General features: G+C 36.5%; 1 protein-coding gene across 2 annotated transcripts in view; it reads left to right on the top strand.

Annotated features, from left to right (window-relative positions):
* Positions 1-27,798, top strand: part of TRPA1 (transient receptor potential cation channel subfamily A member 1) — a 45,534-nt gene that overhangs the window by 7,452 nt on the left and 10,284 nt on the right. The window contains exons 2-20 of one of the 2 annotated variants that reach the window (XM_030012845.1): positions 414-585; positions 3,000-3,162; positions 4,500-4,675; positions 6,469-6,576; positions 7,006-7,114; positions 7,471-7,616; positions 9,086-9,222; positions 11,479-11,527; positions 14,506-14,605; positions 15,511-15,611; positions 16,902-17,071; positions 17,161-17,325; positions 18,670-18,784; positions 20,059-20,225; positions 21,107-21,200; positions 21,848-21,907; positions 23,309-23,407; positions 24,257-24,327; positions 24,799-24,946. In XM_030012845.1, the coding sequence (XP_029868705.1) occupies positions 466-585; positions 3,000-3,162; positions 4,500-4,675; positions 6,469-6,576; positions 7,006-7,114; positions 7,471-7,616; positions 9,086-9,222; positions 11,479-11,527; positions 14,506-14,605; positions 15,511-15,611; positions 16,902-17,071; positions 17,161-17,325; positions 18,670-18,784; positions 20,059-20,225; positions 21,107-21,200; positions 21,848-21,907; positions 23,309-23,407; positions 24,257-24,327; positions 24,799-24,946 (2,298 nt within the window). In that variant the 5' untranslated portion in view covers positions 414-465. Of the gene's footprint in view, positions 1-348; positions 586-2,999; positions 3,163-4,499; positions 4,676-6,468; positions 6,577-7,005; positions 7,115-7,470; positions 7,617-9,085; positions 9,223-11,478; positions 11,528-14,505; positions 14,606-15,510; positions 15,612-16,901; positions 17,072-17,160; positions 17,326-18,669; positions 18,785-20,058; positions 20,226-21,106; positions 21,201-21,847; positions 21,908-23,308; positions 23,408-24,256; positions 24,328-24,798; positions 24,947-27,798 lie in introns of those variants that run through there. The other variant, XM_030012844.1, reaches the window with a different exon arrangement.

Consider the following 27,798-nt stretch of genomic DNA (forward strand, 5'->3'; position numbering starts at 1 on the left):
CGCCCCGCATTTATTTATTTACATTTTTGCACATCGCGCTCTCCGTGCTGCAGTTCGCGCACCTACAGATGCGCACCTCTCCAGGGACCTCCGTCGCTGTCAGATACTCAGGGAAAGAAAAAAAACAACCCAGCGGTGATCGCTTAGCCCTCTCCCGCAGTGAACGCTCGGCGGCGGCTCCCCCGCCGGCAGCGGGGACAGCCGCCCACCCGCCAGGCGCCCAGCCAGCACCAGTTTAGGCGGTGGCCCCTGAGGAGACCGGCGCTTCGCGCCCCCGGGGACCGCCCGGGACCTGCCTCTCGGCGGGGGGCCGCCCCCGCCCGCTTCCCCCGCCTCCCGCCGCCGCCGCCGCTTCGGCGGGGTGGCGGGGCGCGGCCTCGGCACCGGCGGTCACTCGGTCTCTCGCCTCGCAGGTCTCCGGAGCGGACGGGGCGGGCGCTGCTCGGAAGCGGGCGGGCGGGCGCCATGAAGCGCTCTCTGCTGCGGCTCTGCCGGTCGCGGGAGAAGGCGGCCGTCTCCAGCTCCTACCAGGGCGTCGTCTGCGAGGCGGATGCCGCCTCCGTCGCCTCGCAGGATGTCTTCAAGGTGCGTGCGGAGGGGGCGGCGGTCCCGAGGGCTGGGGGCTGGGTGTGAGTGCGAGGGGACAGCCTCGGGGCAGCCGAGCTGCCCGAGGCACCGAGGCCGGCGTGGGAGTGGGACGGGATGGTGCCCAAGACTGGGGCTCGTGTGAGGGCGTCGGGACAAGGAAGGGTGAAGGCGGAGAGCGAGGTGGGCGAGGGTGGGATGGGGCTCTGGCGGCAGCCGTGCGGGCTGGGCGGTGGTTACGTCCCGGAGGCGCTCTCTTCCGGGAGGCGCGTCAGCGGAGCCATGAGGGAAGAGCTGTGAGGAGTGGGAGGCAGGCTGGGAGCCGCCCTGGCCAAGGGGCATGGAGGCGCGGAAGGCCGTGCTGTTGGGTGGCCAAGTCTGGGCCGGGGCGAGCAGGAACGCGGGAGGAGAGCAGGCGAAGGAGGATGAGGGGTGCAAGGGGCGGGTGGGTGCGGGGGGGGCACGCGGCTGCCGTGGGGCTCGCATCCCCCTTGGGCATGGCTCCCCAGGAGGAGTCCCTCTCTTAGAGGGAGGTCCAGAGGTCGTGGTGGGAATGAGTAAACCATCGAGAAAAAATGTCACGAAAGGAAAGTTAAGAAGCACCGGAAGCGTTACGAAGGGCAAGGGAACCAGCAGCACAACCTACAAATGCAAAACTGCTGCATAAGGAAGGATATAACCTCTTCCCTTTTCCATAGAGAGTAGGACAAGAAGTGATGTATTTATGTTGCAGCTAGGGAGAGCTAGACCAAATGTTAGGGAAGCGTTTTTTAAGGGTAAGCATAATCAAGCAAAGGAAGTGGTTGCTTACCGGACGGATGACTTGGGTAACTTTGAAGATTTTTAAGAGCAGGCTAAACAAATTTGGCAAAGTATGTGGATGGGTTTAAAAACCTCTTGAGATCATTTCCAGACTTGTTTGCTGTGTGCTGGCTGTATTCCTGAGCAACACCTCTTCAGCACAACACGGCTTGTCACTCCGGTGGGTGATCTGCCACTACAGAGCTGTTCAGACAAAGTGCAAAGGAGCTACTGTTTGTTTAAAATAGCTTGCTTTGCTACTTTTGAACCAACTGAAATACTGAGAACACCTAACTGATATCTTCCTTTCCTATTTTGTTAATGAAACACTGAAGTATTGGCTGAAAAATCTTTTGTTGATAGGAATTTTCCTCATGCCACATTTCGGCCATATTTTGTCTTACATAGACAAAAAATTCCAATGTAAAGAGTGGCAAAATGTGGTCTAAATCAATAGAAAGATTTGAAATTCATTACAATTAAAATTAAGTTAGAATATAAGTAATAGAAGATACTGGGCTTTATAATAAGGTTTTCTTACATAGCTTTTTGATGTGTATAAAATGTATAGATATTTATGTATGTAATTGACCTCTTATTTTTATGACAGTTGAGTCATCTTAAATACCCTTTCCACAATGATCTCCCCTGTTTTCTGTTAGCTTTTTCTAATTGCATTTTTGAAACAGACGCTACATCTGTATTTGGCCTCAGTCTTCTAAATCTTTAAACACATTTGTAACATTATTCACATAAGTAATGTCACTGAGGTCAATGGGACTATTAAGCTGAAAGAAGTTAAACACATGCTTAAATGTATGAATGGGCTGCCCCATAATGTATATTTGCTTAATGACAGCAAAAACTGTTGAGTCTTTGTGGCTCAGGGGATCCTGGAGAGCAAACTTTTCCTTTTCTTCTGCAGCTGAGGAGGGAACAGTGATTTTTAGGGGATTTCCTATTTTCACCCTTTCCTTGCTTACACATCTTTGGGAAGGTTTGCATTAGTTTTGATATGCATTCTCTTCCCCCTCCCGCCCCCCCAATTTTGTTGAGTTGTTTTTCTTTTTTATTCTCTCTTTTTAATAACTTGTTTTTAAATTCCTGCCATTCTACTGCAATTGGTTGCTCTGACATAAAGAACATCACAGAAACCCAACAGCTAAACTTTAAAGCCCAGGATATAATATCAGTCTCTGTAGAAAGGTCTAGAAAATTAATTTATCAAGATTATTAATTTTTCCTCTCTGTTGAATTCATTTGATGTGGCTACAGCTGGAGAGAATATAAAACAGTAAGTGATTCATTTGCTTGTTTGAGATTTTCTGTGGTGGAGGGAATATCTTGAACTCACTACAGAAGACAAAATAATGTATTCAAGGTAATTTCCATTTTTGTTAATTTTGCACTGTTTCTCAACTGGATCTGATCTTGCAATCAATCTAATCAATCTGAGTTTCACTGTTGACTCAGTCTGATCAGGATTTGTATACGTCTGTATGAAACTAAAGAGTTGGGAGAAAATTATTGAGTGGTAACATGCCCACAGTAACACATTATAACATTGCTAACATTGCCGATTAGGAAAATGAGAATATTTGTGTCCAAAATAGGTTATTTCAGATGGAAGTGCCTGTAGGCTACGGAGCTTCATTAAGAAGAATCGTTCTGGGCTTACGAAAGTGGATGAATTAAATGCTACTCCACTGCATCATGCTGCAGAAGGAGGTCAAATAGAATTAATGCAGTTGATCATAGACGATTCTTCCTGTGAAGGTAACACACATTTTATGAACTATTTTATTTAACAGAATAAAGAAGTTCAATAATCAAAGTGTTTGTTACCCAGCTGAAACGGAACTGGTATGTGTTATCTACATTTATAGATTTAAATATAGTTCAAACTGTCTGCCACAGTTTGCAGCATCTCAGGTGTGGTTTGGATCGCCCTGGTTATGTTAGGGCTGTTTTCTCTCTAATGCAGTGATTCAATATATCTTATTTTGTTTGGGACTCAGATTTACAGTCTTCAAATATGAAAAAGAAAACTGCAGTGAAGTACAGTAGGCCTGAGTCTTTATCTTCCTTGTATACATTATGTAACTTTTGTTACATTTAAAATACCAGAAATGTAAAAGAGAGTTCATTTGGTTTCTCATACTTGTCATTCAAGCTGTCATCATAACTTGTTTACTTAATAGGAAGAATAAACATTTGATGAGGTAGGCCATCTGAAGAAATTTAGGGAAGAAGTGATAAGAAGGAGAACATGGGGCCTTGAATGATTGAGAAACACTCTGTGTAAAAGATACTGTTTAGTAGTTATTAATAAGCATTGTGAAACTATGTACAACTCCACTGATAGACTGTGGGCTACTGAGCAAACATACAATGGTCCTAAAAAGCTCATTTTTTCACCTAATGATGGCTAATCTACTTTTAGATTATTCTCTCTGAAAAATGTTCTTTTTATTTTCAAGATATAATTTTTGTCTTAATTTTTAAAGATATTTGTTGAAGTTTAGTTCTAATTTTGAAGCACAAAATACATGTGTAGAACAGACCAGTTTTATAACTGGTGTGAATTGATTTACCTCTCTGTTCCTAAGTGAATCAGAATAGATATGGTCTTTAATCTTATAATTTGCAAGCACTTATTTTAGTTATTCACACTCACTTGTTCTGTGCAGCCTCTAAAGCAATAACTGCAGAGTCAAAGAAGGTAGGAAAGTGAAAAGTCAAGGAAAGAGGGAAATCAAGTAACTCTTGGGGGGAGAAAAAAGGTGTATAACAATGGGAAATAGACAGGTGTTTCACCTCTCCCATCCCTCCACTATTATAATTTCAAAAGATCCCATAGGAAGCTTTATTGCTATTTGCTAACCTTATCAAGCTTTCTCTCTGCTATTTTAGTATATTAATATCTTTAATAGAACATTTTCTCTAACTAATACAGTGTATTCAGCACAATAATTAATCAATTTTTTCTCCTCAAAGAAATGCAGTTGCCCAGACCTAAAGCTCCATTGAAGATGCTTTTTTTTTTCCCAGTGGGATCAGAACATTTGATGGTTTTGCTTTGGTTTTGTTTTGTTTTCTCTCCTTTGACCTAGTATTAAATGTGATGGATTCTTCTGGAAATACCCCGCTGCACTGGGCCACAAAGAAAAACCAGGTTGAAAGTGTTAGCTTGCTTCTTAGCAGAGGAGCCAATCCAAACATTCTCAATTCCAATATGATGGCACCTTTGCATATGGCCGTGCAGTCCCTGCATAATGAAATTGTTAAGGTAAGTCTAAAGTCCACATAAACGTACAGACTTGACAAGTAGCTCAGCAGCAGCTGCGTGCAGAGCACCAAGGCCTTGTTTATATATGCTGTATCTCCTCATATGCTTTGTTTAGCGAGCTGGATGTGTAACATATGATGCTTATAAAAATGTCTGTGTCTTCTTAGCACAGCAAGGAAAAACTAACTTACTGATTCATATAAATACTAATATTTGTGCCATGATAGTAGTCGTTATGTTTCATGAAGAATTCTTCTACATTTTCCAAACATAAGGAATTTTCTTTAAAAAGGTTTTTTTTAACGCTAAAATTTCCTGTAGGCATGTGTTATTTCAAATGTTTACATTCTAATTTTTTTTTTTTACAATTGTATAGGGAGTCATAGAAGTATCAACATTTTCTTGAAACTAGTGTATTTTTTTTATGAAAACCAGATTAAAACTAGTCAGAAAACGCAGTTCTTAAAACCCAACATTTTAATAATCATTCGAATAATAGCAGAACTAAAGCTGCAATTAAAAATCACAAAAATACATTGTGAAGAAATTACTAGTGTCCATTTTGAACCTTATAAAATAGCAACAGCATTGAGATTTTAAGCAGCATCATTTTTTTTCATCATTTGTCCAAGTGCAATGAGAATGTTTTCACTCCATATGTGGCATTTGGGTAGGATTTTAGAATTTGTAAAGTTCTTGAATTTACTAAGTGAATACAACCTTAACACCACATCACCTGCTTTTACCTTTAAAGTTGTCTCTTTTTCTAGTTCGTTGAAACAAAAGAAAGAAAAATATATTCCTGTATTCAAGACTTAAAATCCTTTAGAGATTTTCAGTGCTAAAATATTTCACTGTTTTCACATCTTTTACCAAATTTGTATTTATTATTAATTAAGAACAATAAAATCTGAAGTACAGTGACATTTTTAAAATGGGCTTTGTATCAAGTTTGGATTTGGGTTATTTTACAGCTCTGCTCTCGACTAAATATGTGCTCTCATTTTTTCCCCACTCTGTTGTTTATTCAAGCTAATTCTTCTTTGGTTTCTGTTGTTAAATTGCCTGAGAGTGATTAAAATATGCCAGTTCCTCCAGTACGGAAAAAGTCATTGAGATTACTGAAAGATAATTAAATAAGTATGTAGATAGAGTAATAAATATGCAGTGCAGTATGGTCATTATAATTTCCAGATCCTTGGCTTCTCAAAAAATGCTGGAAGCAGTCATACCGGTACTTGGTGATACTGATAGGTCAGTGTTAGCTGTTAACATAGGGACTGAAGCAGGAATTCAGGGCTGGAAGGGTCCCTGTTTTCATCAAGTCCTGTCTCCCTTTATCTTATAGAACTGTCCTATAGATGCCAAATTGAGCAGGATCTACAACATTGCTACTTCCCAGGGAATAGAGAATATTACAAGACATTATAACAAACTTCAGTTGAAAATCCCCACCTGCAGTTTGCTACAGAAAAGATTTTCTCCCAGTATTGGGGAAATTGTTAAATAAAACTTTAAGATGCTCTGCAGCTATGTGCAGTATTTATCCTAGGTACTCAAGTGTCTGCTGTAAAGAATTTTACTTTGCTTTGTCTGTTCTCACCTGTATTTTTCACCTGCATATTTTTACATTGTCCCGCATTTTATCCCTCCTCTGCCTATGCATTGTGGGCTGCTAACATGCAAAAAGAACAAGTTGCAAGAGTGCTATGGGTGATAAACAACAAAAGTAATGGAATAGGCCTTTGTTGTGTTTGGCTTATGGTTGACTGAATGTTTTCTTAAACATTTAGATTTTGGTCCAGCATAGCAGTACAGATGTTAATTTGGAAGGTGAAGCAGGGAACACACCTATAATTGTAGCATGTTACAAGGATAATCCTGAAGCACTGACAATCCTGGTAGGTATAATTATCCATCACCTTTTGATGTGATTCTGTTTACCTCGATGCAGTGTTATTCTGTTTCTGTGTTCTGTCTTTGTTCACTGGAGGAAGGTTAATCATGGACCTAGTATTCAAGTTACTTTGCATAGGTTACTAAGAAACTAATCTTTTAAGAGCATATATAAATATATCTGAGTATATATCTGAGGCAAACTTAAGAAAAAACTTCAGCTGATTTTGAAGGTCATGAGGACACAAAATGAAGCACATTTATGTATAGATGTATGGATATAACATGCAAAAGATGTTTGTATATAAACTTCACAGTGCATATACAACATAAGAAAGAGAGATTGCTACCCAGGAGACTATATCTGTAATAGTGTGTTTATTAGTCAGAATTTTCTGTATGTCATTAAGCTATATCCAGGCATTATTTTTCAGATTGAAAACGGAGGGAAAATATGTAAACCAAACAAAACAGGATGTATGCCTATCCATGCAGCTGCATTTTCAGGTGCAAAAACATGTATGGAAATTCTTTTAAAAAAAGGTAAATACGTTGTTCCCAAGCAGTCAGTAGGCTTTATTATGTATAGTAGCGTTACCAATTTACTCCTTTAATTCTCAAAGAACTGTAAAAAAAAGCACTTACAACTGTGACTGAACTTACAAGAAGTTAATGTGATTATTCCTATGGGCAATTTATAACTTTTGTAGGATTGTAGCAGCAGCTTAACTGCTTTCCTAAATGTGTGTCCATCCATTGTTTAATGACGGATGTGAAAGGTTCATATTTTGAGGGGGGATGGATATTATTCCACAGTTAATATACTTGCTTTGAAAGCCTTTATATCTTCTGTTATCTCATTCTCCCTTTAAAAAATTCCATTTATTTTCATCTCTTAGGTGAAGAATTGGGTCACTCTGCGAAAACCCACATCAATTTTACCAATAATGGAAAGTGCAGTCCACTTCATTTAGCAGTTCAAAGTGGGGACCTCGAGATGATTAAAATGTGCATTGAATTTGGAGCCCAAATTGATCTAAAACAGGTAAAACTCGAGTGGAGCAAAATACAATTTTGATAAAACCTAGGTATCTCCAGATCTCTGAGTGGTATGAAAAAGAGATGAGCAGATAATCATTGCTCATTGTCTCTTCCAATGCAAAACCTAGGGAGCAGCAAATGAAAACAAGTCTCTAGTTCAAATCAGGCAAAATGTCAGGTTTCTTTACACAAGTTACATAGGATGTTGTGGGTATGAAAAGTTTTCATGGATACAAAATGCGTTTGGGCAGATCTATAGAAGAAAAATCAATCCTCAGCTACTGAATACAACAACATCCCCTCTGGCTCAGGACATCGTTCAGTCATAAACAGACGGAATCTGGGAGAGCACTCTGAAGAATGCTACAGCCTTCTTCACAAACTCTTTACTATGCAACTGCTATCATCCCTTCCCAGAAATGGGATCTTCAGTCTGACCCTTTCTCATCATTCTTGTTTATCTTCAGCTTTGCCCTGGCCTTTCCAGTATCTTCTTTGTAAGCAAGCACAAATTGTGATACTACTGCTGCTACCATGATACTGTTGGTGTAAGGGCCTGTGCCCAGCTTCATGGTGAATAAACATTTCTGAAAGTATCTATCATTAATCAAATTGTTTGCAAGGCTGAAATCAACAACTCATGAGGGCAAAGATAAACATGGTTTAGCCTTTTTTTTTATTGGTTGGATTCTCTGAACACACAGCTTTTGAATGAGATCATTTATGCTGCTGATTTTGTGATGCATAAGACTATTTTGAGAAAGCCTATGGCATTGCAGAAAAGCCCATTCCAATGCATTCACTGAAATGTTCCTGATCTAAAAAGGTCAAAACCCTCAGTCATGTATAAAAGCTAGTTTGTCCCATCTAGCTAAATGAAATCCTGTTTTGGCAAATATTGTTCTAATAATTTATTTATTGCTTAATAATTTTATGACTGTCTAGCTTATAATAGTTTAATAACATATTAGACCAAGTTATTTGTGACCTGCAGAAATTTTTTTTTAAAGAACAACTTCTAAGGAAGATTCCATTTAATGAAATTAAAAACATTTTAAAATAATCCATTTTCTGTATGATGTAGGCACATTTGTTTCCTTATTCATTTGTACTGGTCTTCCTATGGTTTTCTGTAGTTTTCCTTTGCTTCATCTCTTTTATTGAAGGGTGCTGTGTGTGTCTGTTTATTAATTCAGTTACAAAAGATTCTTAAGAGTGTAATTATCTCATATCTTGGGGACTTGGCATAGAATAATAATAAGCTTTAAAACTATCTCTTTAGTCTTTTCTGGTCTTTAAGCTCTCTTTAGAGTTCCACTACTTTAGTTAAAGACTAAAGTTTCATTACTTGCATAGAAATTTATGCATTTAGGAATTACAAATCCTGGGCTAGTTCACTAGTGTGTTTAATAGGTTGGAGGTTAGGTTGTTGGGTTTAAATATTTAAATGTTGTTTTATTTGCCCGTTTACAGAATGAAAAATGCACAGCACTTCATTTTGCTGCCACTCAAGGAGCAACTGAGATTGTAAAGTTAATGATGTCATCCTATGCTGGTGAGGAATCCATTATTGATGCTGTAGATGGGAATAAGGAAACATTGCTTCACAGGTAGGAGGCTGCTCTGCCAGACTTCACCATAAATTGTGAGCCGTGATATTCTTAGTTATTCTCAGCATCCAGTTATACTTTATAGAGTATACTTTGGAACACCCTTCCAGAGGGGTTGGAACTCCTCCATGGGATGGAGGGTGGTTTTAGTACAACATGAAAGAGTCAGTAATTTGTCAGAATGTTAAAGATTTTGGTGCTGATAACAAAATCAAAACAATTCCAGTTACCTTGGCACCATGTCAAGGAATGGTCACTAACAGTTTGTATTGAAAATTTACTCCAGTGAAGTAGTAGGAGAACAAGTTTATGGAAGTGTTAACAGCTTCTAAGGTTGTGGAACAAATGTCCTCATCTAATGGGGTTATGTTCCCCAGAAAATGAATGGAAAATAATTTAAACAGTTTAAAATTTTTTTTTTCCCCAAAAGATTATCTTATACCTGCTCAGTTACAAGTAGATGTTGGTACACTTCCCTATGACTACAAAGTTGCAGATGGCATTTGTGTATGTAATAATCCTGTAGACTTAGAGTCTTTCACAGTCCATTTGAAACCAGAGCACTAGAATGTGGAGAAGTTTGAGTCTCCTGTAGCAGAAAGACGCTTAGTTAAATGTGCTGGCTACAAACTCTATGGAAGATAGTATATTTCCTCATCTATACATTTTTGCAGGAAATATATGTCTCACTGCATTTAAGTGTAATAATTTTACAGTGTTACTCTACAAGGAGTTTTACAATATGAAATAATGGGTAGAAAGTCAGAGGCAGTGGAGGTGATTGTTCGTTGGACACGGTATAAAGCGGAATGATTCAAAGATAATTGAAGAAATTAAAAGGAGAGTGTGTTGTAAAGTTAAGATAAGGTTTGGGTACACTTGGAAATGCTACCATGATAGAACATGATTGAAGACAAAGTGATGACACAATGCCAAAGAAAATTGTGCAGACACAGCATACTACATAGATAACTGGCTGTCATATCCATGAAAATGACTGTCCTTGGAAAAAGCTTGGGAAAAGAATGACATTCTTTTACTCCCTGTGTCTGTGAAACAGGAAAAAAAATATTATCAAGAATCATCAGAAAGGTAGAAAGTCACCCAAATCTCTCAGAATACAAATAAACTGAATAGGAACATTAACTTGTTGAGAAGTGAAGAAGCAGTGAAGCATAGGCAGGACTTGATCCTGTCAGATTCCTACTGTCATGTTTCCATCTAAGTATGTTATAAAATCACTTCTTTTTCTCTTCAGTCACCTTGGAATTTATTTTGAGTGTGTGTGAAGGATTCAGTATTTGTGCCTGGCTGGAGGGGTCTACTGTAGAAAATACAGGCATCTGTACTTGGAACCATGACATGATTTTTAAAATATGTCTTTTGAGTAATGAGTTCTAAATATAGTACACGCAGTGTTATTACCTCTTATAATGCTGAGGGAATTGTTATCTTTGAGATACAGTACAACATTGGAACTGTCCTTCTGTGTTGCTCATTGAGTCAAAATATTTAACAGAGGTCTGACTTCTGAAAACATTTAGACTGTGTGTATTAACTGTGCTATACATCCTGCTTTGACCATTTTTTCCCTATAATATATAATTCAATGTCTTATTGTAGAATAAAACCTGAGAATTTTTCATGTGTATAGACAACTTTAAAATATTTTTAATAAATTAATAAATGTCACTACGATTTATATCAGTATGTTATATCTTTTCATATTTTTTCAAGTAGTCTTGCCTGCCACAGAATACATGTTTAGCCATTGCCATTTTAAACCCACCCTAGCATTATTACACAAAACATATAGCAAGTTATTTTTGAAGATCAGATCAATGAAATGGATTTGAGGCTCTAGGTCTGCCTGGAACAAACTGAGTCTGAAGTTTATGGAATTCTATATTGACCTTGTGTGGTACAGCAAGAGATCTGACATATGAAATGACTGGTTCTGTTAAAAATCAGTAGTAAAATGCCTGTTGACCTACCAATGAGGTCTTTGTTTCCCGCAGTGGGTTTTCAATGTATTAATTGAACTGAACTTAGTTTAAAAACAAAACTCCATGACAAAAATCAAAACAATTTATTAAAAGGAATTATGTAATAAAGGTATCTCTCTGTCTCTTTATTTAAAAATGTATTTATTTGAAAATATTAGAAAATGCAGCAAATGAAGAAAAATGCTACCCTTTGGCTTGAAACTTCATTGTCCTTTCTAATGTTACTGTATTTTTGCATTTTTCCCCACAGGACAGCATTGTTTGATCATTATGAACTGGCAGAGTATTTGATTTCAATGGTAAATATTTAATCAAGCAACATGTTTATAGAGATTATTGTTATCTATTACTACAGGTCTGCATAGAGAAATTCATAAAGGAGAATGTGTTCTCAGGTATAGGTCACTTAGATACATATATTTTTCATAATGCATAATTGACAGTTACAGTACAATGGTAGTTATGGCTCTGTAATAGCATCCCACACTTACAGAGGATGAAAACTTGCATTTTTATTTCCATTTTACTTACTCAGAAAGGTTTCATAAACATCTTTTACCAAATATTACAAACTGGTTTAGTCATTCTCACTTTTAGGATATGAAATATGAAATAAATACTAAACATGCATTGAATTTAATGTGATTTTTCCAGAAGAAATCCTTTCTTTAAGGTATGTACATATGATTATTCTGGGATCACATAGCCATATATTGAAGTTTGTGCATGATCTAGAAATATTTTTTAAGCTGTGTAGTTTGGTTCTATTTCTTTACTGAATACTTATGAGGGAGAAAGAGAAGAAATGTAACCAGGGATGCTACTGGCTATGCTCCAAGTGTCCATTCGTACCAATTAAACTAAGGCTCATATAATCATTATATGCCCTACTCTGCTGAGGAAATTTTTGGAAGTCATCAGATTTCTTTTTCATTTTATGTACGTTTAGATTTTTTTACTTAATTTCATGACAATTATATTAACAAAACCTCTCTTCTACATATAGTTTTGCTTTTCTCAGAAACTCTGTTATAGGGATTGAATTTAGTCAGAACTAGATGTTGTGCTTATTTTTAATTCAAATGTGATATGGTGAGGTTTGACTGCTTAAACTTGTCTGACAAAACAACCTATCTACAGAAGTTATTACCTGAAAAATACAAGCACAGGTTTTTGCATGTGGAGGCTTGTGTGATCAAAGTATTAGAGGGAATATCTTTAACACTGCATATGCTAAGAACAAACTTTTATTCCTTGAGTGCCATTTTGACTATTTTGGCCTCTTCCATAGAATCTATGCTGAGGGGTTTTTTGGCTTTCCATATAAAGTATGTCAGCTTTGAAGCTTTAGGACTGTTTTCATTTGCCCTGTCTGGGAATGGATCAAAATATGCCAGTTAGGGTTAGTGGGATGTGGCACATACAGAAAGTTCTCATGATTTAGCTAGTATCTTATCAATTTCACTGCATCTTTTAGTGGGGTTTTTTTCTTGTATAGTGGACAATTTAGCATTGAGGTGTCTGGTGCTTCCTGAGTTTACGTCATTAATTTCATTGAAACGTGCTTATTCAAAGTAAATAAGCAGCAATTTTACACATTTTCTTGCTTCTTTTTTTTGGACTTCCTTTTTCCCCTTTTGCTTCCTTTGTCTTCACTAAAAGAAAAATGAAAGATTAAATCGGTATAAATACTAATTGATATTTACAAAATTTGCATAGTATTTATTTTTATATGAATATCTGCTTAATTCATATATATTAATGTATAAATGCAAAAGTAAAAGGAGTTCAGAAACTAAATTTACAAACTCTTAATTCAGCTGTATCGTAAATATGGTAATATATGAGTTACTCCTTATTGTGATAAATAATGGTGTAATGCTGCTGAATTCATTTTGCTGAAGGCTGAACAATGATGTTAGCTGGAGGGAAGGTGATTAAAGATTGCGTTATTAACTGGAAATTGCTGCCCTGTATTCACTGAAATGATTGGGACTCTTGGATAAGAAAGGGCTCTGTTTCTTTGATGGATAAGAACATTTTTAAGAGGTTGTCTGACTTTGTAGAAAGGTAACTGGGGAAAGGGTCCTGCATTTGTTGCTCTCAAACATTTCATCAACATACATTGGAAGCTTCCTGTTCTCTGTGGTAAAGTAATCATTGTACATTTATTAAATGTTTCTTATTAACTACATTACAGGTTTTACTATCCTAGAAAGTAAATATTGCTCATGATTATGATTAATTCTCTCTCAAATTAGGAGTGGACCCAAAGATGATTCAAGTTAATGGAAAAACTCCCATTGATTTTTTTTCAGTGATCTTTGGATATTATCTGAAATAAAATAGATTTTTTTTGTGTACTTTGATCAACTCGTCTAGTTTGACTTGCGAGTCAATATCTAGAAAAATTATATCTAAAACATCATAAAATACACATACGTGTCATTCGTTCATTTACTTGTATCTTCATACTCCCTTGTTGGCGGGATTTTTTATATAGATATGTTTATGCTCATAGTATTTTGCTGATATGATCATAGTGATACTGTGACCATAGTGACCATACTGTCCTGGCAATATGCATCTTGTGCAAAAGTAGACAAAACATTAAAACTGGGCTTTTGCCAGAATATCTCATTCCAGTCCACGTGCTTCCCCTAAGGAGAGAGGTCATATCAAAAACCTTGAGTTTGGAGAATAAAAATGTGTCTGCTGTTGATACAGCTACTTTGGAGTCAAAATTAACTTGGCACATATAGCTTATGATGAAGCATAGAAAATGAAGATAGATCAAGATGTACAGATCAAACTATACTAATCTCTGGATGCATTACTTCTTGAGCAGTATTCACATAGTGTAGAGGTTCAGAAGGGTTTTGCTCTGGTAATTGTTTGATAAGTAAGACCACATCATTCAAAAGGGCTGCAATTTTTGTATTCTTCCAGAGCTTCAATCCCAGTATTTTCAAGTTAGAATTATATATTTTGAGTATTTAAATGCATGGAAAGGTACCCTAACAAAAGATCATACCTAGAAGTAGGCCACTATTATTTAAGCATCTAAATTTATGTGTATAGGTGACTGGGCTGTGGCTGATAGTTTGAAAACATAGTAGTTTTATATAGAGATGTAATGTGTTTATTGAATTTACTTATCTGGAGCATCTGGAGTTATTAAGAATGCCTGTCATTCTGCTATGCTTATAAAGGGCAGCACCATTTTAAAATTTCTTTTATTCGTTATTCATGATAAACTTGAAATTCTTTATTGCAGGGGGCTAATATTGATAGTGTTGACATAGAAGGTCGATCCCCACTTCTGTTGGCCACTTCCTGTGCATCATGGAAAATTGTGAATTTACTGCTCTCAAAAGGTAAAAAGGAATATACACATATGATACACTTCCTTTGAGCAGGGTTCATACATGTTAATGCATACTCTGCGTCTAACTTTCCTCTGAATTTCAATTCCGTGCTTCAGCATACAGTCCAGGAGCAGCTGAGCTAAACAGCTGCACAGTGCTGGTATCCTGTAAGATGAAGAAAGAATTAGCGCGATGATTTCACCCTTTTTAATACAGAGTGAACAGGCTGTAGAAAAGTGTGTATGCCATGTGTCTTGCTTCTCAAGGTAGAGGTCACACTGGCACTCCACCCCTGCATTCCTTAGCAGTTCACAAAGTGAGCAGATCTGTGGAATAAATACACCACTTACACAGAGTCATGTTTTGTACCAGCAATCAATCTTTAAATGTTAAAGCCCATATTTCAAGCATTACTTGTGATTTTATATGATCACAGTCACCTTGAAAATGTTTGAGCTATGTATTTCAATTGCTACACTTTTGGTGCAAGTTAAACGTTGTTACTATATTTCTTCTTGTTAATAGTAATATAACTGATTCTGTTAATAAGCCCTGGAATAAGTTTTGAAGCTGTATCAAGATGACAACTTTAAACAATTAGAAGAGGTGTTCATCTGCATCTTTAAATTGCCTCTTTATTTGTGGGTGCTCAGTGCCTCTGGATATAAGGGCCCCACATAAATCTTAGTGCTGCAATGAAATACAAATGCATACATACATGAGATAACGATGAAATCTAAGTGTCAGTAGGGGTTTTTTTGTAAGTAAAATTATATGTTATAATATTGACTTGAAATAATATTTGTTATTTTATAGATTTATAAACACATTTGTTCCTTTGTCTTAAACATCATAATTAGTGCCAGGGGCCAGCAGTTTTGAAGTTGCTGGTATTTATTTCCATATTTATCTAGGAGCAAATGTATCATTAAAAGATCATCTTGGTCGGAATTTCTTGCATTTGACGGTATTGCAGCCTGGAGGATTACAGCATCTGAATGAGAAATTTCTGCAGGTACAGTAAGCATCAATTTATGTCTTTCTGTTACCCTTACTAGAACATGTAAAGAAAAAAGCAACTACCATTTTATTTTGGAATGTTTGTAAAAGTTTGTGGTACCTGTTAGGTTGCCCAGTGTCACAGAAAATAGTTTGAAGAGGTACATATCTCATGCAAACATTTCAAAGCCAATAATACAGTTTTCTTATTGCCAGGCAAAGGAATAACATAATCCCATAAATTATTTTGCTGTTGGGGATTGAATAGCTCAAGAGGTAGGCAATAAAATATAGAACTTTTCACTTCTATTTTCCCAGCTTGCATGCAGTAAAGCTAGGGGATGTGCTCTTATTCAGTCAAATTCTAGGACTTAAATAGCTTACAGCATATTCTGCAGGAGCTTTCTGTGGACTGGACTGTAATGAAATCTTGGATTTTGTCTTAAAAAGGATTTCAAACATGGATTTGTATTTGGCTATGCTGAGGTAAAGCACTCGTATTGCTAGAGCCCAAGCTTGCTTGAAAGAGTTAAATTTGCCAGCCTCCAGAGCTCCAGAAACAACTTTTAAAATGTGAATCAAGTATAACTGATCTTAAAACATCTGCTGAAGTCTGTACACAACTTTGATTAGTAATGCAGAATGGATTTAACCTCCCTTTTCAGCAGATGTAGAGAATCAGTTTTAAACCAGGGTGATAACTCTCAGCTGTCTGCATTGACTTTCTAATTATTGATCATACTAATAATTCAGACAAAAGGTGGAGCAGACCTGGGGAGGAGATTTCTAGTTGCTTTAAGAAAGGCTACACGTAGGATAGTGTTAGACAAGGTGTGGAGCTAAAACAGGGAAATGAAGATGAGAAAGAGAAATGGGAGAAATAAAATTACACTGTAAACCAGTGAACTGATGGTTCTTGACAGTCAGAAGTTTTGCTACTGAATACAGAGTATAAACTACCCTTACATTCTGTACAAGCCTTCTGCTGACAGCAATGAGTATTATGGTTGAATGGCAGCAAAGAAGAATCTCCTGTACACTTGTACTGTGGATGGATTGCAGTAAGGGTGCAGACTGGCAAACTGCTGTGTTCTTCAAAGAGTAGTTGTTTGAAAAAATGGTGACCCACAAATGAGCAGACATTAAATGCTTATTGTTGCTGAATTTACTTTTCCTAAAGTTTGTTTCTTATTTTTAGATACTGCTTTAAAGTATTAATGCTATTGTTACAAGCTATTCGAAGTTGTGGAGCGTTAGTGATGTAAATGTAATTCTGTGCTTTTGGGTTTTTTTGGGGGGGTAACAGATGGAACATATTAAAAATCTTGTAGTGGATGAAGATAATGAAGGATGCACGCCATTGCATTATGCATGCAGACAAGGTGTGGCCCTTTCTGTAAATAATTTACTCAGCCTCAACGTTTCCATCTACTCTAAGAGCAGGGACAAGAAGTCACCATTACACTTTGCTGCCAGGTTAGTAGTGCAGTCTAGGCAATGGAATCAATGCCATTTTTTCCATTTGTATTTTTTTTTACATTAATTTCTATGTTTATCTTTCAAAGCTATGGGCGCATCAATACATGTCAACGACTTATAAGAGATATGAAAGACACAAGACTTTTGAATGAAGGTGATAAGAAGGGAATGACTCCCCTTCATTTGGCAGCCCAGAATGGTCATGAGAAGGTAGTTCAGTTTCTTCTGAAGAGAGGGGCCCTTTTTCTCTGGTAAGTATACAGATTTCCATTCATTAAGGCAAAAAAGAACTATCACCCTACATTTTATGTCCATCTGCTGGGAAGTTAATACAATATAAATATAAATACAATATATGAAAATATTTAATAATATATACAAATATAAATATACAATATAAGAGCATATTTATGAAATATTTGTAAAACTAAGCTGATAGTGCCTTGCTTCAGCCTGACACAGAATCATGGCTAACTTTAAAGCAAAGCTTCTAGTGCTGGGGAAACTGAGATTTCTCTAAATACAACTGAGAGAAGAATATTGAATCTTTTGATGTAATTATAATATTTCCCAAACATTATTTTTTCTATCTACTTCACTTACAGGCTTGAGTAGGGGTTCTTAGGATTGATGGTTCACAGGCAACTTGCCTCACACTCTTAAGTGCTGATTTCAGGTCAAAGATCCTCAGATCATTGGCAGCCTCACAAAAGCTTCCAGGCTCACACCTGTAAGGCCAGGAGCCAAAGCTACCAAAAGTTGAGAGTCCTGTTTCCAGGGTACAGTCTAGAGCTTTAACTTTCAAGTCCTGTGCTTCCAAGTTCACTGCAGCTACACCTTGGAGCTAGAGGCCTAAGCATTCTGAGGAGATCTTTAGCAAACAGGCCTGTCATACGTTCATTATTTGTGACTGCAGAGGACCCATTAAATGGACTGCTGTCAAACCCTTTATTTCCAGTGTCCTTAGCTGGACTAGTGCACCTAGCAACGATAGAGATGATAATATACATATACATGTAAGTATATGTATGTATATCTATGTGAACACATGTATGTGTGTATGTATTTAGGCTTAATTTAGAGTTAAATCTGGCATTTTTTAAATAAATGTCCTGGTGGGTTCTATGTGATAAAAGGCTTAATGAGTTTCGTTATACTAAGGTAAAGTAATATTGATAGGCATAGATTTGTATGCTTATAATGTTTTATATATTCACTATGTTTAAATGCAAAATTCTGTAATGTGGCCATGGTCTATGCCACATCTGTTGGCAAGTATTAGTAACAGAATATTGCTAGGATTTCTGTCACTTTCAAGGGACATATAAGAAAATGGGCACAATCCATATATATACAGAAATAGAGAGAGAGAAGAAAAGAGAGAGGGAGACCCAAATACTATTATTGAGTTGAACCTTTTACTTCCAAACGATGCATTGATAATCACATAATAGTTTACAGAAGGCATGGGCATCTCTGCAGTAGTCATGCCAAAGAAAAGAAGTTTGAGTCAAAGGAGGAGGCATTTAAATTTACTTTAAATTTATAAAAAGTTTTCCATTTATAATTACTAATTTTATACTGCTACATGTAAGTGATTATAAAGGCTGGACAGCCCTGCACCATGCTGCCTTCGGAGGATACACTCGCACAATGCAGATCATTTTGGATACTAATGTGAAGTGTACTGACAGAGTGGATGAAGAAGGGGTATGTGTTCACGCAGCATTATTTGTTTCTTGTCTTCTGTTATTTCTAGACCAAACGTCAGTGCTGTTAGTAGTTTTCCACTGTGCATTACATGTGTAATATTTCATTTCTTGTAGCAGATTTAAAGTCTTTATACTTCACCACTGTTAAAGTTTATTGCTTAGATTAATATATGATTGCTGAAATTGTTACCCAGTTCTTTTAAGTGGGAGACAGAAAAAATGCAAATAGCCTAATGGAAAACATAAAATACTGAGTATGTTAGACATGTTCCCCTTGCCCCCTTTACAATGCAAGAGTATTTTAACAATGTAGTATAAACATCTGTAATTTAAGTTTAAAGAGCTTATACAGATTTTAAAAAATCCAGTATCAACTGTAGCTCATTAACATGTTGTTTGAAATCCATCCGTTCTGCACAGCAACGTCCAATAGATACAGCTGCTGTCTTGCTCTGAAGTTTGGACAAATGCAGTATCTGTTGGGTCAAGACAAAATCCATTTCCTGGATTGGAGACCTCTTGTATGAACCTGTCTAACAGTTCTCCATCAGGCAATATAGGGTGGTCATTTTAAAGAACTATTCAGTTTCCAACACAGAAGGTGTTGCTAATTTTTCTGATAAATGGTGTTGAAAACATTTAGAATTATTACATTAGAAACAAATCTTGCCTAGAAATTAATGAGAAGCCAATGCTTAGTTCTTAATTTCCCTCAGAAAAATCTGGGTGAGTTGGGAAGTCTTTCAAAATTCAGTTTCAGTGTGACTTGATTCCTCAACCATTCATTGCTTTACTTTTATGAAAATGCCAATGAAAAAAATGTTCCTCTTACAAAACTGTGCCTGCAGATTTTCTTGCAGATTTGTTTGTATGAGCACATCTGGATATAATTGGATGCTTCTCTTCCTGATTATCAAATGCAGGTGTTCTGTATAAGTAGATACCATCATTTTTTACCTATTTGTGACTTGCAGTTTGTTGGTTACAAAACTAAAAGATATTAACGAATTGGCTTTTCTTACCTACAGCTGAGTTTCCTCTTCAGATTTAGCGCTACTGTTGCTGTAGAGGTAGAATAAAGAATTTGTCTATAATGTCTATCAGAATCTCTGTGATGATATTAGATTTTTTAATGTTGCTAGTAAAAGTATTCAGAACTTGCAACTGAGAATAGCATGTGGCTTTTCAATGTGGGAAACAACTGAAATATGTACCTTTTTTTTTTTTTTAATTATTCTCATGGATGCATTGCTGTACTACTTTTCTGCACAGAACACAGCTTTGCACCTGGCTGCAAGAGAAGGACATGCAAAAGCAGTAAGGTTACTTCTTGACTATGGTGCAAAAATTCTGTTCAACAAAGCAGTAGCTTCTTTTTTCCATGAAGCAATACACAATAGGAGAAAAGATGTAGTGTCTGCTGTCATTTTGCACAAAAGGTAAGGTACACAGAAAATGGTTTTTGACTTTATTTTCTGTTGTGTTTTGTTTTGTTTTTTAACTGAGAATAAGTTCTGAAAACCTGCAGTTTAATAAGTAAAACTGAGTGCATATTTTAAAATTCTAGAGATTATGTTGTGTTCTAGTGAGAGCATATAAAAAAAGGCATAATTGTAATGGACATCAGATACGTGGAACGTTGTTTTCCATGTTAGATTGAGTATTCAGATTCTGTTAAGAAAACCCACGTAGAAGCCATTAGAAATAAGTAAACCTTCCCATGTCTTCCCTCTTCTTGATGCATAATTTTGGCTTTTCACATAATGCTTCAATATCTACAGAATTTTAAGCAAAATGTAAGTACAACTGATACCATTCAAGAGATTTAATTTAAAAACGTTGTTTTAAATGTTGCAAATATTTAAAATGTGGCAGTTCAGCTGCAGTTCAGAGTATTTTATATTACAATATAGTGAAGCCCCACTTCAGAAATAAGTGTTGCACCATTGCCCAATGATCACATCTCTTGGTAAGAGTTGCAGGAACACTGCCAGTATTTCACTGTATTTATTATTACTCACCTAATCGTGTAACCCAAGATTCCAGCTTTAGTTCAAGTTTCATATTTTTAGAAGGTCTTAGCATAGTTGAAGCATTTCTGTTTAATTGATAACAGAATTAAACATGAATCGTTCTTAGAGAAACATCCAAAATGTTACTCAGTTACTCCCCAAACAGCTGATTTTCCAATTAGTGGTATGTAAACTTGTTACACATTGTGATTTGCAAGGTAATATCTTAAATAAAACAAATAATCTAAACGTAGTTAATTTAGAGAAGCAATGAGTTCATTTTACATTATCTTAACGCATTTTTGCAGATGGGAAGAAGCTGTTGTGTCATTCTCTCACTATTCTAGTGCCAATAAGTGTCCTTTGCTGGAAATGGTTGAGTATCTTCCTGATTCATTTAAAGTAAGTTTTCTGTACATATTAAAGAAATGACCACACAAAAAAACCTTAAGTTATGTTGCATCATTTGCCATTGTTTTTCTAATGCGATCCTCACTAATAAGTATTATTATAAAATGGAAACAATATAAATTCACAAATTTATTTAATTGTATTTTAGTGATAGTTTCAGTTTGGCCAGTTTAATTTCTTTAGTATTAGAAAAAGTTCTTTGCTTCCTGAGGTCACTGGAATCATGAGTATAAAAGTAGTATAAAAAGGAGTATAAAAGTGATGAAAGTCAGAAGAGAATTTGGTTCAAAACCATTTGAGATATTTTCATCTTCTGAGCTAACTGTTAAATGACACTACAGAAATGCTTTTTATTAAAATAGCAAGTGACTTGGTATGTATATATTCATAAGCACTTCACATTTTGTACTTGCAAGCTAACATGTAGCCTTGTAAACTGCATAGTTTCATTATTTAACTCCTACATGTAAACTCTGGAGTTTTACGTCTTCAAAACATACACCATAAAATCTGACTGAATCATCACTTCCATTAGATGTCTGCTGTATTTGAAGGTCATTTTCTTCAGGTACAAACATATTCTTTCTGATGAACATTATTTATATCACCTTAATTCACTTTTCTGTTCATCTACAAAGCTGGTTTTGGACAACTGCATAATTGAGTCTTCAGAGGAAAAGACAAGTCGAGACTTCTATGTAAGTGGATGAAAAAATTTATGAAGACAGTACATTTTACAGTCTTACGATAGAATATGTCACAATGTGCCTGGCTATATGTTAGCAATAGTACATTATTTGGATAATAATTAAGTTACAAAATCATCAGCTTGGCTTTTAGCTACTAATACAGAACTAAATTCTAATACCTCTTAAATATTTTCTATAGTTGCAATTATAGTTCTATAGTTGGTGAATTGAAATCAGCCAATACTTAAACTTGATTTGTGAATAATTCAGCAGTTATTCACCAATAACTGTATTTGAATCTGTGCTTTTAATATGTATTTGGCAAAAAACTCCTCAGTATTAGGATGACTTTTAAAAATCACTTCATCATATACTAGCAATCTTCAACACTTAGTCTCTTTTGGTTTTTTTCTCAGCAAAGCCACTGATTTAATTCTCTTTATTGCCTCTGTGACACTGAAATGAGCACATTTGTGACTTGAAAGTTTGGAAAGTACACAATACGTATACTTTAATGTATATGTCAAGTTCCTATGGATAAGATACACTTGTAGATGAATATCAGATCTTAACAGAAAACACAGGTGACTGATCTTATTTTATCCTTTGGGCTGTAAACAGCTTTGAAGTTCAGTTTCTGTAATCTTCATGCTTATGCATTTTCACAAATATAACATTAAACCTGAGCAATCTATAGACTTTATCTTTGCCGTGTTAATTCTTGCAATCAAGCTGGGTATCAGAGGTTATGGATATTTCAAAATAACAGTAATAGAAGACATAATATCTATTTATGCATATCAAAAGCATGCCAATCATAAGTAATGCAATTCTCATCAATAATTCAGAGTCCAACATGTTGTTTTTTTGTAAATTCTTGTCCAAAATCTTAAGCAGTAGATTGCTTTCACAATGCTAAGGAGGTATGAATGTTCTACAGTTATGTTATCTTTCAAGCCATATTGAAAACCACCTTATCAATTATTATATTGGATTCTGACTACATCATTAACAGAAAACTTTCAATTTTTCTGCTACTGTACATTTTCTTTATATTGTGTTATCAAAGCCATATAACTTTTAAACACAAGCTTTTCTTCAAAGTAACATTAAAACATATTAGTTATGAGAGTGACCTTTTTAAACTGCAATATTTTAGAGAAGAAATGTGTGGGTTTTATTTTACAATTCAAAATGGCTGTTTAATCATCTTAAAGTCACAGATGTGTATCTTGATGGCATGCGTTCACTGGCAGAGAAACTAACAATCAATATACATCAGTGTTCTAATTTGATACAATATGCCCTTTTTTTCTCTAAAGGATAACCTTTTTTAAATTAAGCACATTATCTCAGTCTTAGATTATCAGTTTCATCACATTTAAATGCTGGTGCATGTTTATTATTCAGATTGAATATAACTTCAGATATCTCCAGTGTCCCCTGACACTTAACAAGAAACTAAAGGATGGTGAAGACATTTTCTATGAACCACTTACCACTTTAAATGTAAGTTCTTTATTTTACTGTGACATTATTCCATGCTGTCTTGCTTTAGATAAAATCAAGAGGTTTGAATTTTTCATCATAATATTTCTTCTCCAAAGCCCATAACTCTGTATATTTAAAGTGTATTGAAATGAAGTATGGGCTAAAGTTCTTATGGTCTAAGTAATAAATAACATTTCTTTTAGTTTTAGATAAAAATTCTTAGTTTATTTAAACAACTATGAATGTTTCGAGAGAACATGCTGTACATGCAGGTAATACATCAAAAAACCCCATACTCCAGTCATTGTAGTGACCATGCACTGGAATGTAAGGCATTGAAAAACCTGACAAAACTGATTTTTTCATACGCTAATTGCAAAATACTTCCTGTGCCTAAAACACATTTTGCTGTTCTTTCACGTTGCCAGTATATTCTCTCATTCTTTGTCAGAAAATGTTTACAGAACAAACTTTCTGGGTTAGTCAATTACTTTTTGGGCTTCCTGTTGGCAATTAGACTTGGTATACTGTCAAATAATAAATAAATAAGTATTTTCTTGCTAAATGTAACCAGAAAACTTGGTCAACTCACAGGTGTAGTTGGCAATAGTCTGTAAAATTTTTTAAAGCTTGAAATAGATTAACGGAGCAGCAGGAGAGAAGCTGAATGCCTCAGTAGGCAGAGAAGGCATGATAGTAATAGCTTTGGACCAGAGTGCATAAACAAAAGAACTTTGCAATATCTCACAGACATTTTACTTTTGATTAGGCTAATATTCAAGTAAAGAAGGTGGCTTAGCCAGTTTTGTAAGCACTTTACTTAGCTAGATGAGATAAATTTGATCCTTCTGCTTTCTTGTTTTGTAGGCCATGGTACGCCACAATCGCATGGAGCTACTCAGTCATCCCGTGTGTAAAGAATATTTGCTTATGAAATGGTAGGTGTATTTAATGTACATAAAATATAATACTGCATGTCAGGGTGAAGGCTTTTGTGCCTGAGAGTTGTTTACTAAGGTGTACATATTTATAGTGTTGACTGAAGCAAATGTCTTTTCCATATAACCTCTCACAAGCATATTTAGAATATGCTGATGATCATTGTATAAAATGTAGCGTAGTATTTAGTAATGATTCTTTGATATTTACAGCAAAGACAACCACTATCTTTGTTTCTGCTTCTTTGCAAAAATACATAATAGGATTGCCGAGTTAAAAAGAAAAGGAGTAATATTTCAGAATGGCCAATACACTATTGTCCACATAAAGCTCAATGAACACATTCATCACAAAAGGACATTTTAAGAAATGCTTATTTCCTCATCTTGAAAACATTGTTGGCTGTTACATTTGAATGCATGCTCTTCTAAATTTGTAAGTGTTGTAACTTTCACGTTCTCACTTTCAAGGATGGCCTATGGGTTTCGAGCACATCTAATGAATTTAGGCATATATTCTCTTGGTCTCATCCCACTGACTCTTCTGGTCACTCACATACAGCCAGGAAGACCTCTGAATGGAACAGAGATCTATGAAGCAAGACCATTAGAATATGAGGTACTGAGTTTCCTTACTAGTTACAGTATATTTAGGATTTTTATAGCAAAAAGGTATGATTATTTAAATTCCTAGAATTATTTATGATTTAGCAACTCTAAGGAACAGAATTGAAGTGTGTATTTTTAAACATTCAGCAGCAACTTCTGTAGATAATTTTCAGTTCTTGTTTCTTATTTTTAATCTTTTCTGAAAATTTTCTGTCTGGTAAATGGTTACTTATACTTCTTCCCTGAAGTGAATATTTCTTTAGTGTTGAAGAAAAAGGATTAAGGTGTATTTAATTATGAAAAGACAGAAAACAGTGGATTCTTTAGCTTTCTACGTCCTTTTAATTTTCAACCAAAATAACTGGATATTGCACATTTAAAATTTGACATAGAAAGAGTAGCCAATAATAAAGTGCTTTTGGGTATTCAGATACATCTTTCTTTGCCCATATTATATATTACTTTCCCTTGCAGGCCCAGTATTTCTTCATTAGGCTCAAAAACTATGAGGCTAGGACAGAACAATTTTTGCCCGTCTGTATATGGCTACCTCATATACCACAGTAGTGAAAAATGTAACAACAGAATTCAGTCATATATGGATGGAAAACTCTGTGAAAGATTTTTAAGTATATTGGTTGTTTCCTATAATCCCTGTTTATAAACTTAAAGAAAAAAAAATAGAAAAAGTTGTGTTGTGCCAAAATGTGAATGATATACCCCCATTTTGGAATTACGGTATCTCAGAATGAAAAACTTGATTAGGTAGCAAAGTACATGTGCATCATAGTGACTTTTTCATATCTGAGTCTCAGTCACAACTGTGATAGGTATGGGGCTGCTCCAGTAATTTATGAATAGTGATCTCATTCATGATATGCATTGGATGGAAATGATGCTTTAGTTAGGGCCATAAGACAAAATCAGAAATCAGAAATAGTGTGGCCAGCAGGAGCAGGGAGGTGATTGTTCCCCTGTATTCAGTACTGGTGAGGCTGCACCTCAAGTACTGTGTTCAGTTTTGGGCCCCTCACTACAGGAAAGACATTGAGGTGCTGGAGCGTGTCCAGAGAAGGGCAACCAAGTTGGTGAAGGGCCTGGACCACAAGTCTTATGAGGAGCAGCTGAGGGAACTGGGGTTGTTCAGTCTGGAGAAGAGGAGGCTGAGGGGAGACCTTATCGCTCTCTACAACTACCTGAAAGGGGGGTTGTAGTGAGGTGGGTACTGGTCTCTTCTGTCTCAGGTGGCTGGAGATAGGACAAGAGGAAACGGCCTCAAGTTGCGGCAAGGGAGATTTAGGTTGGATATTAGGAAAAATTTCTTTACTGAGAGGGTTGTCAGACATTGGAACAGGCTGCCCAGGGAAGTAGTTGAGTCACCATCCCTGGAGGTACTCAAAAAGCGCATGGACAAGGTACTCCAGAACATGGTTTAGTGGACATGGTTGATGGTTGGACTCGATCCTGAAGGTCTTTTCCAACCTAAATGATTCTATGATTCTATGTTTCTGTAAGGAAAGCAAGCAAGGATGAAGCCTGTCTCGGGATAAACCTGTCCTCCATAGATACATTTGGGTTATTAAGAGGCAAAGCTCCAACTTTTTTTCAGAAGCTGGAACTGGAATAATTAGGACATCATAGTGAACTGAAGAAGTTAGACTTGCCAAGTCCACTGCTACAGGAGAATGAGGCTTTAGAAAAGAAAGACATTGGTGTGACTGGTTGATGTCCTTTTTGGAAGTGTTTCCTTCCTGCAGTTAAAACTAAGCAGTATTCTGTCTTCTAAGAAGGCTGTGTTGTCCCTAAGCTGAATATTGTACTAAACTTCCAGAGAGGGAACTGCAAATTCTGCGGTTTATTGAACCTGCGAGTACAACTCATACATAGTGTTACACTCCTGTGTCCATGTGAAGGGCAGGAAAGTCACAGAGCTCTGTCTCCACAACATGAAGTCATATATTCTGAGAAGAGACACCTGTGTCATTAGCCCTGAAACGGTAACATACTGGTGTTAATGGGGACAAGATTTTGTTGTGTGGCAAACTTTTTGAATGGTCCATTTCAAATAAGTGATTTTTTTTCTATAAAATGAAGGATTTTGGCAAGAAAAAAAAAAGAGGCAAGAAAATATTTTACAGTTTTTTGGGGAGATAAAAGACATAAAGCTGAAATAGAAACTCAGAAAGCATATGCTAGTAGAAATATGAAATAAAATTAAATCAAGGGATATAAAAGGTTCATGAGGATATCCTGATATATGAAAACATCTGGAGAATCACATACCCAGCCCAGCCCAGTACATGCGGGATTCTCAAAGATTCAGAAGCCAGAAGAACTTGCAGAACTGGAAGAATTCATGCTCCACTAACTCACTGATTTTTCTGGTGGAAGACAGAATGACAGGAGCTGCATACGGCAGACAGAGGAATAACTCAGACTGACCCAGGTCCTTGAATCATCAGGGACTGGGTGGAAGAAGCACAGTTGGAAGAGGGAGTCCTGTCCTTCAGTGAGCAGTGATGCCAGCTGGTGGAGAGGCAGTGCACTGAACAGGAGTCATGAAGGTGCTGCCCGAGAGACTAGAGTAACAGCAGTGTATATGAAATGTCATGCACTGGAGGAAATGGTGTCCTAATGACCCAGTAATGGGAATGGAGTGGGGAAAGCCAGCTCTGCAGGGAGAACAGTGTTACAGAACATGGTGCTATACTCTTAACACAGGTTGGAAAGGGACATCGCAATGGGGCAGATGCTGATGTGTATTGCAGCACCACTGAAAAGCAAGTGCCATGGATTGGTGGTCTGCCTATGAGTTAACGAATTTCTCAGATGGGGAATTAGCTCTACAAGTTATTTATTAAA

This window comes from Aquila chrysaetos, chromosome 4 (assembly GCF_900496995.4).
Source record: "Aquila chrysaetos chrysaetos chromosome 4, bAquChr1.4, whole genome shotgun sequence".
In the NCBI taxonomy this organism is placed as follows: domain Eukaryota; kingdom Metazoa; phylum Chordata; class Aves; order Accipitriformes; family Accipitridae; genus Aquila; species Aquila chrysaetos.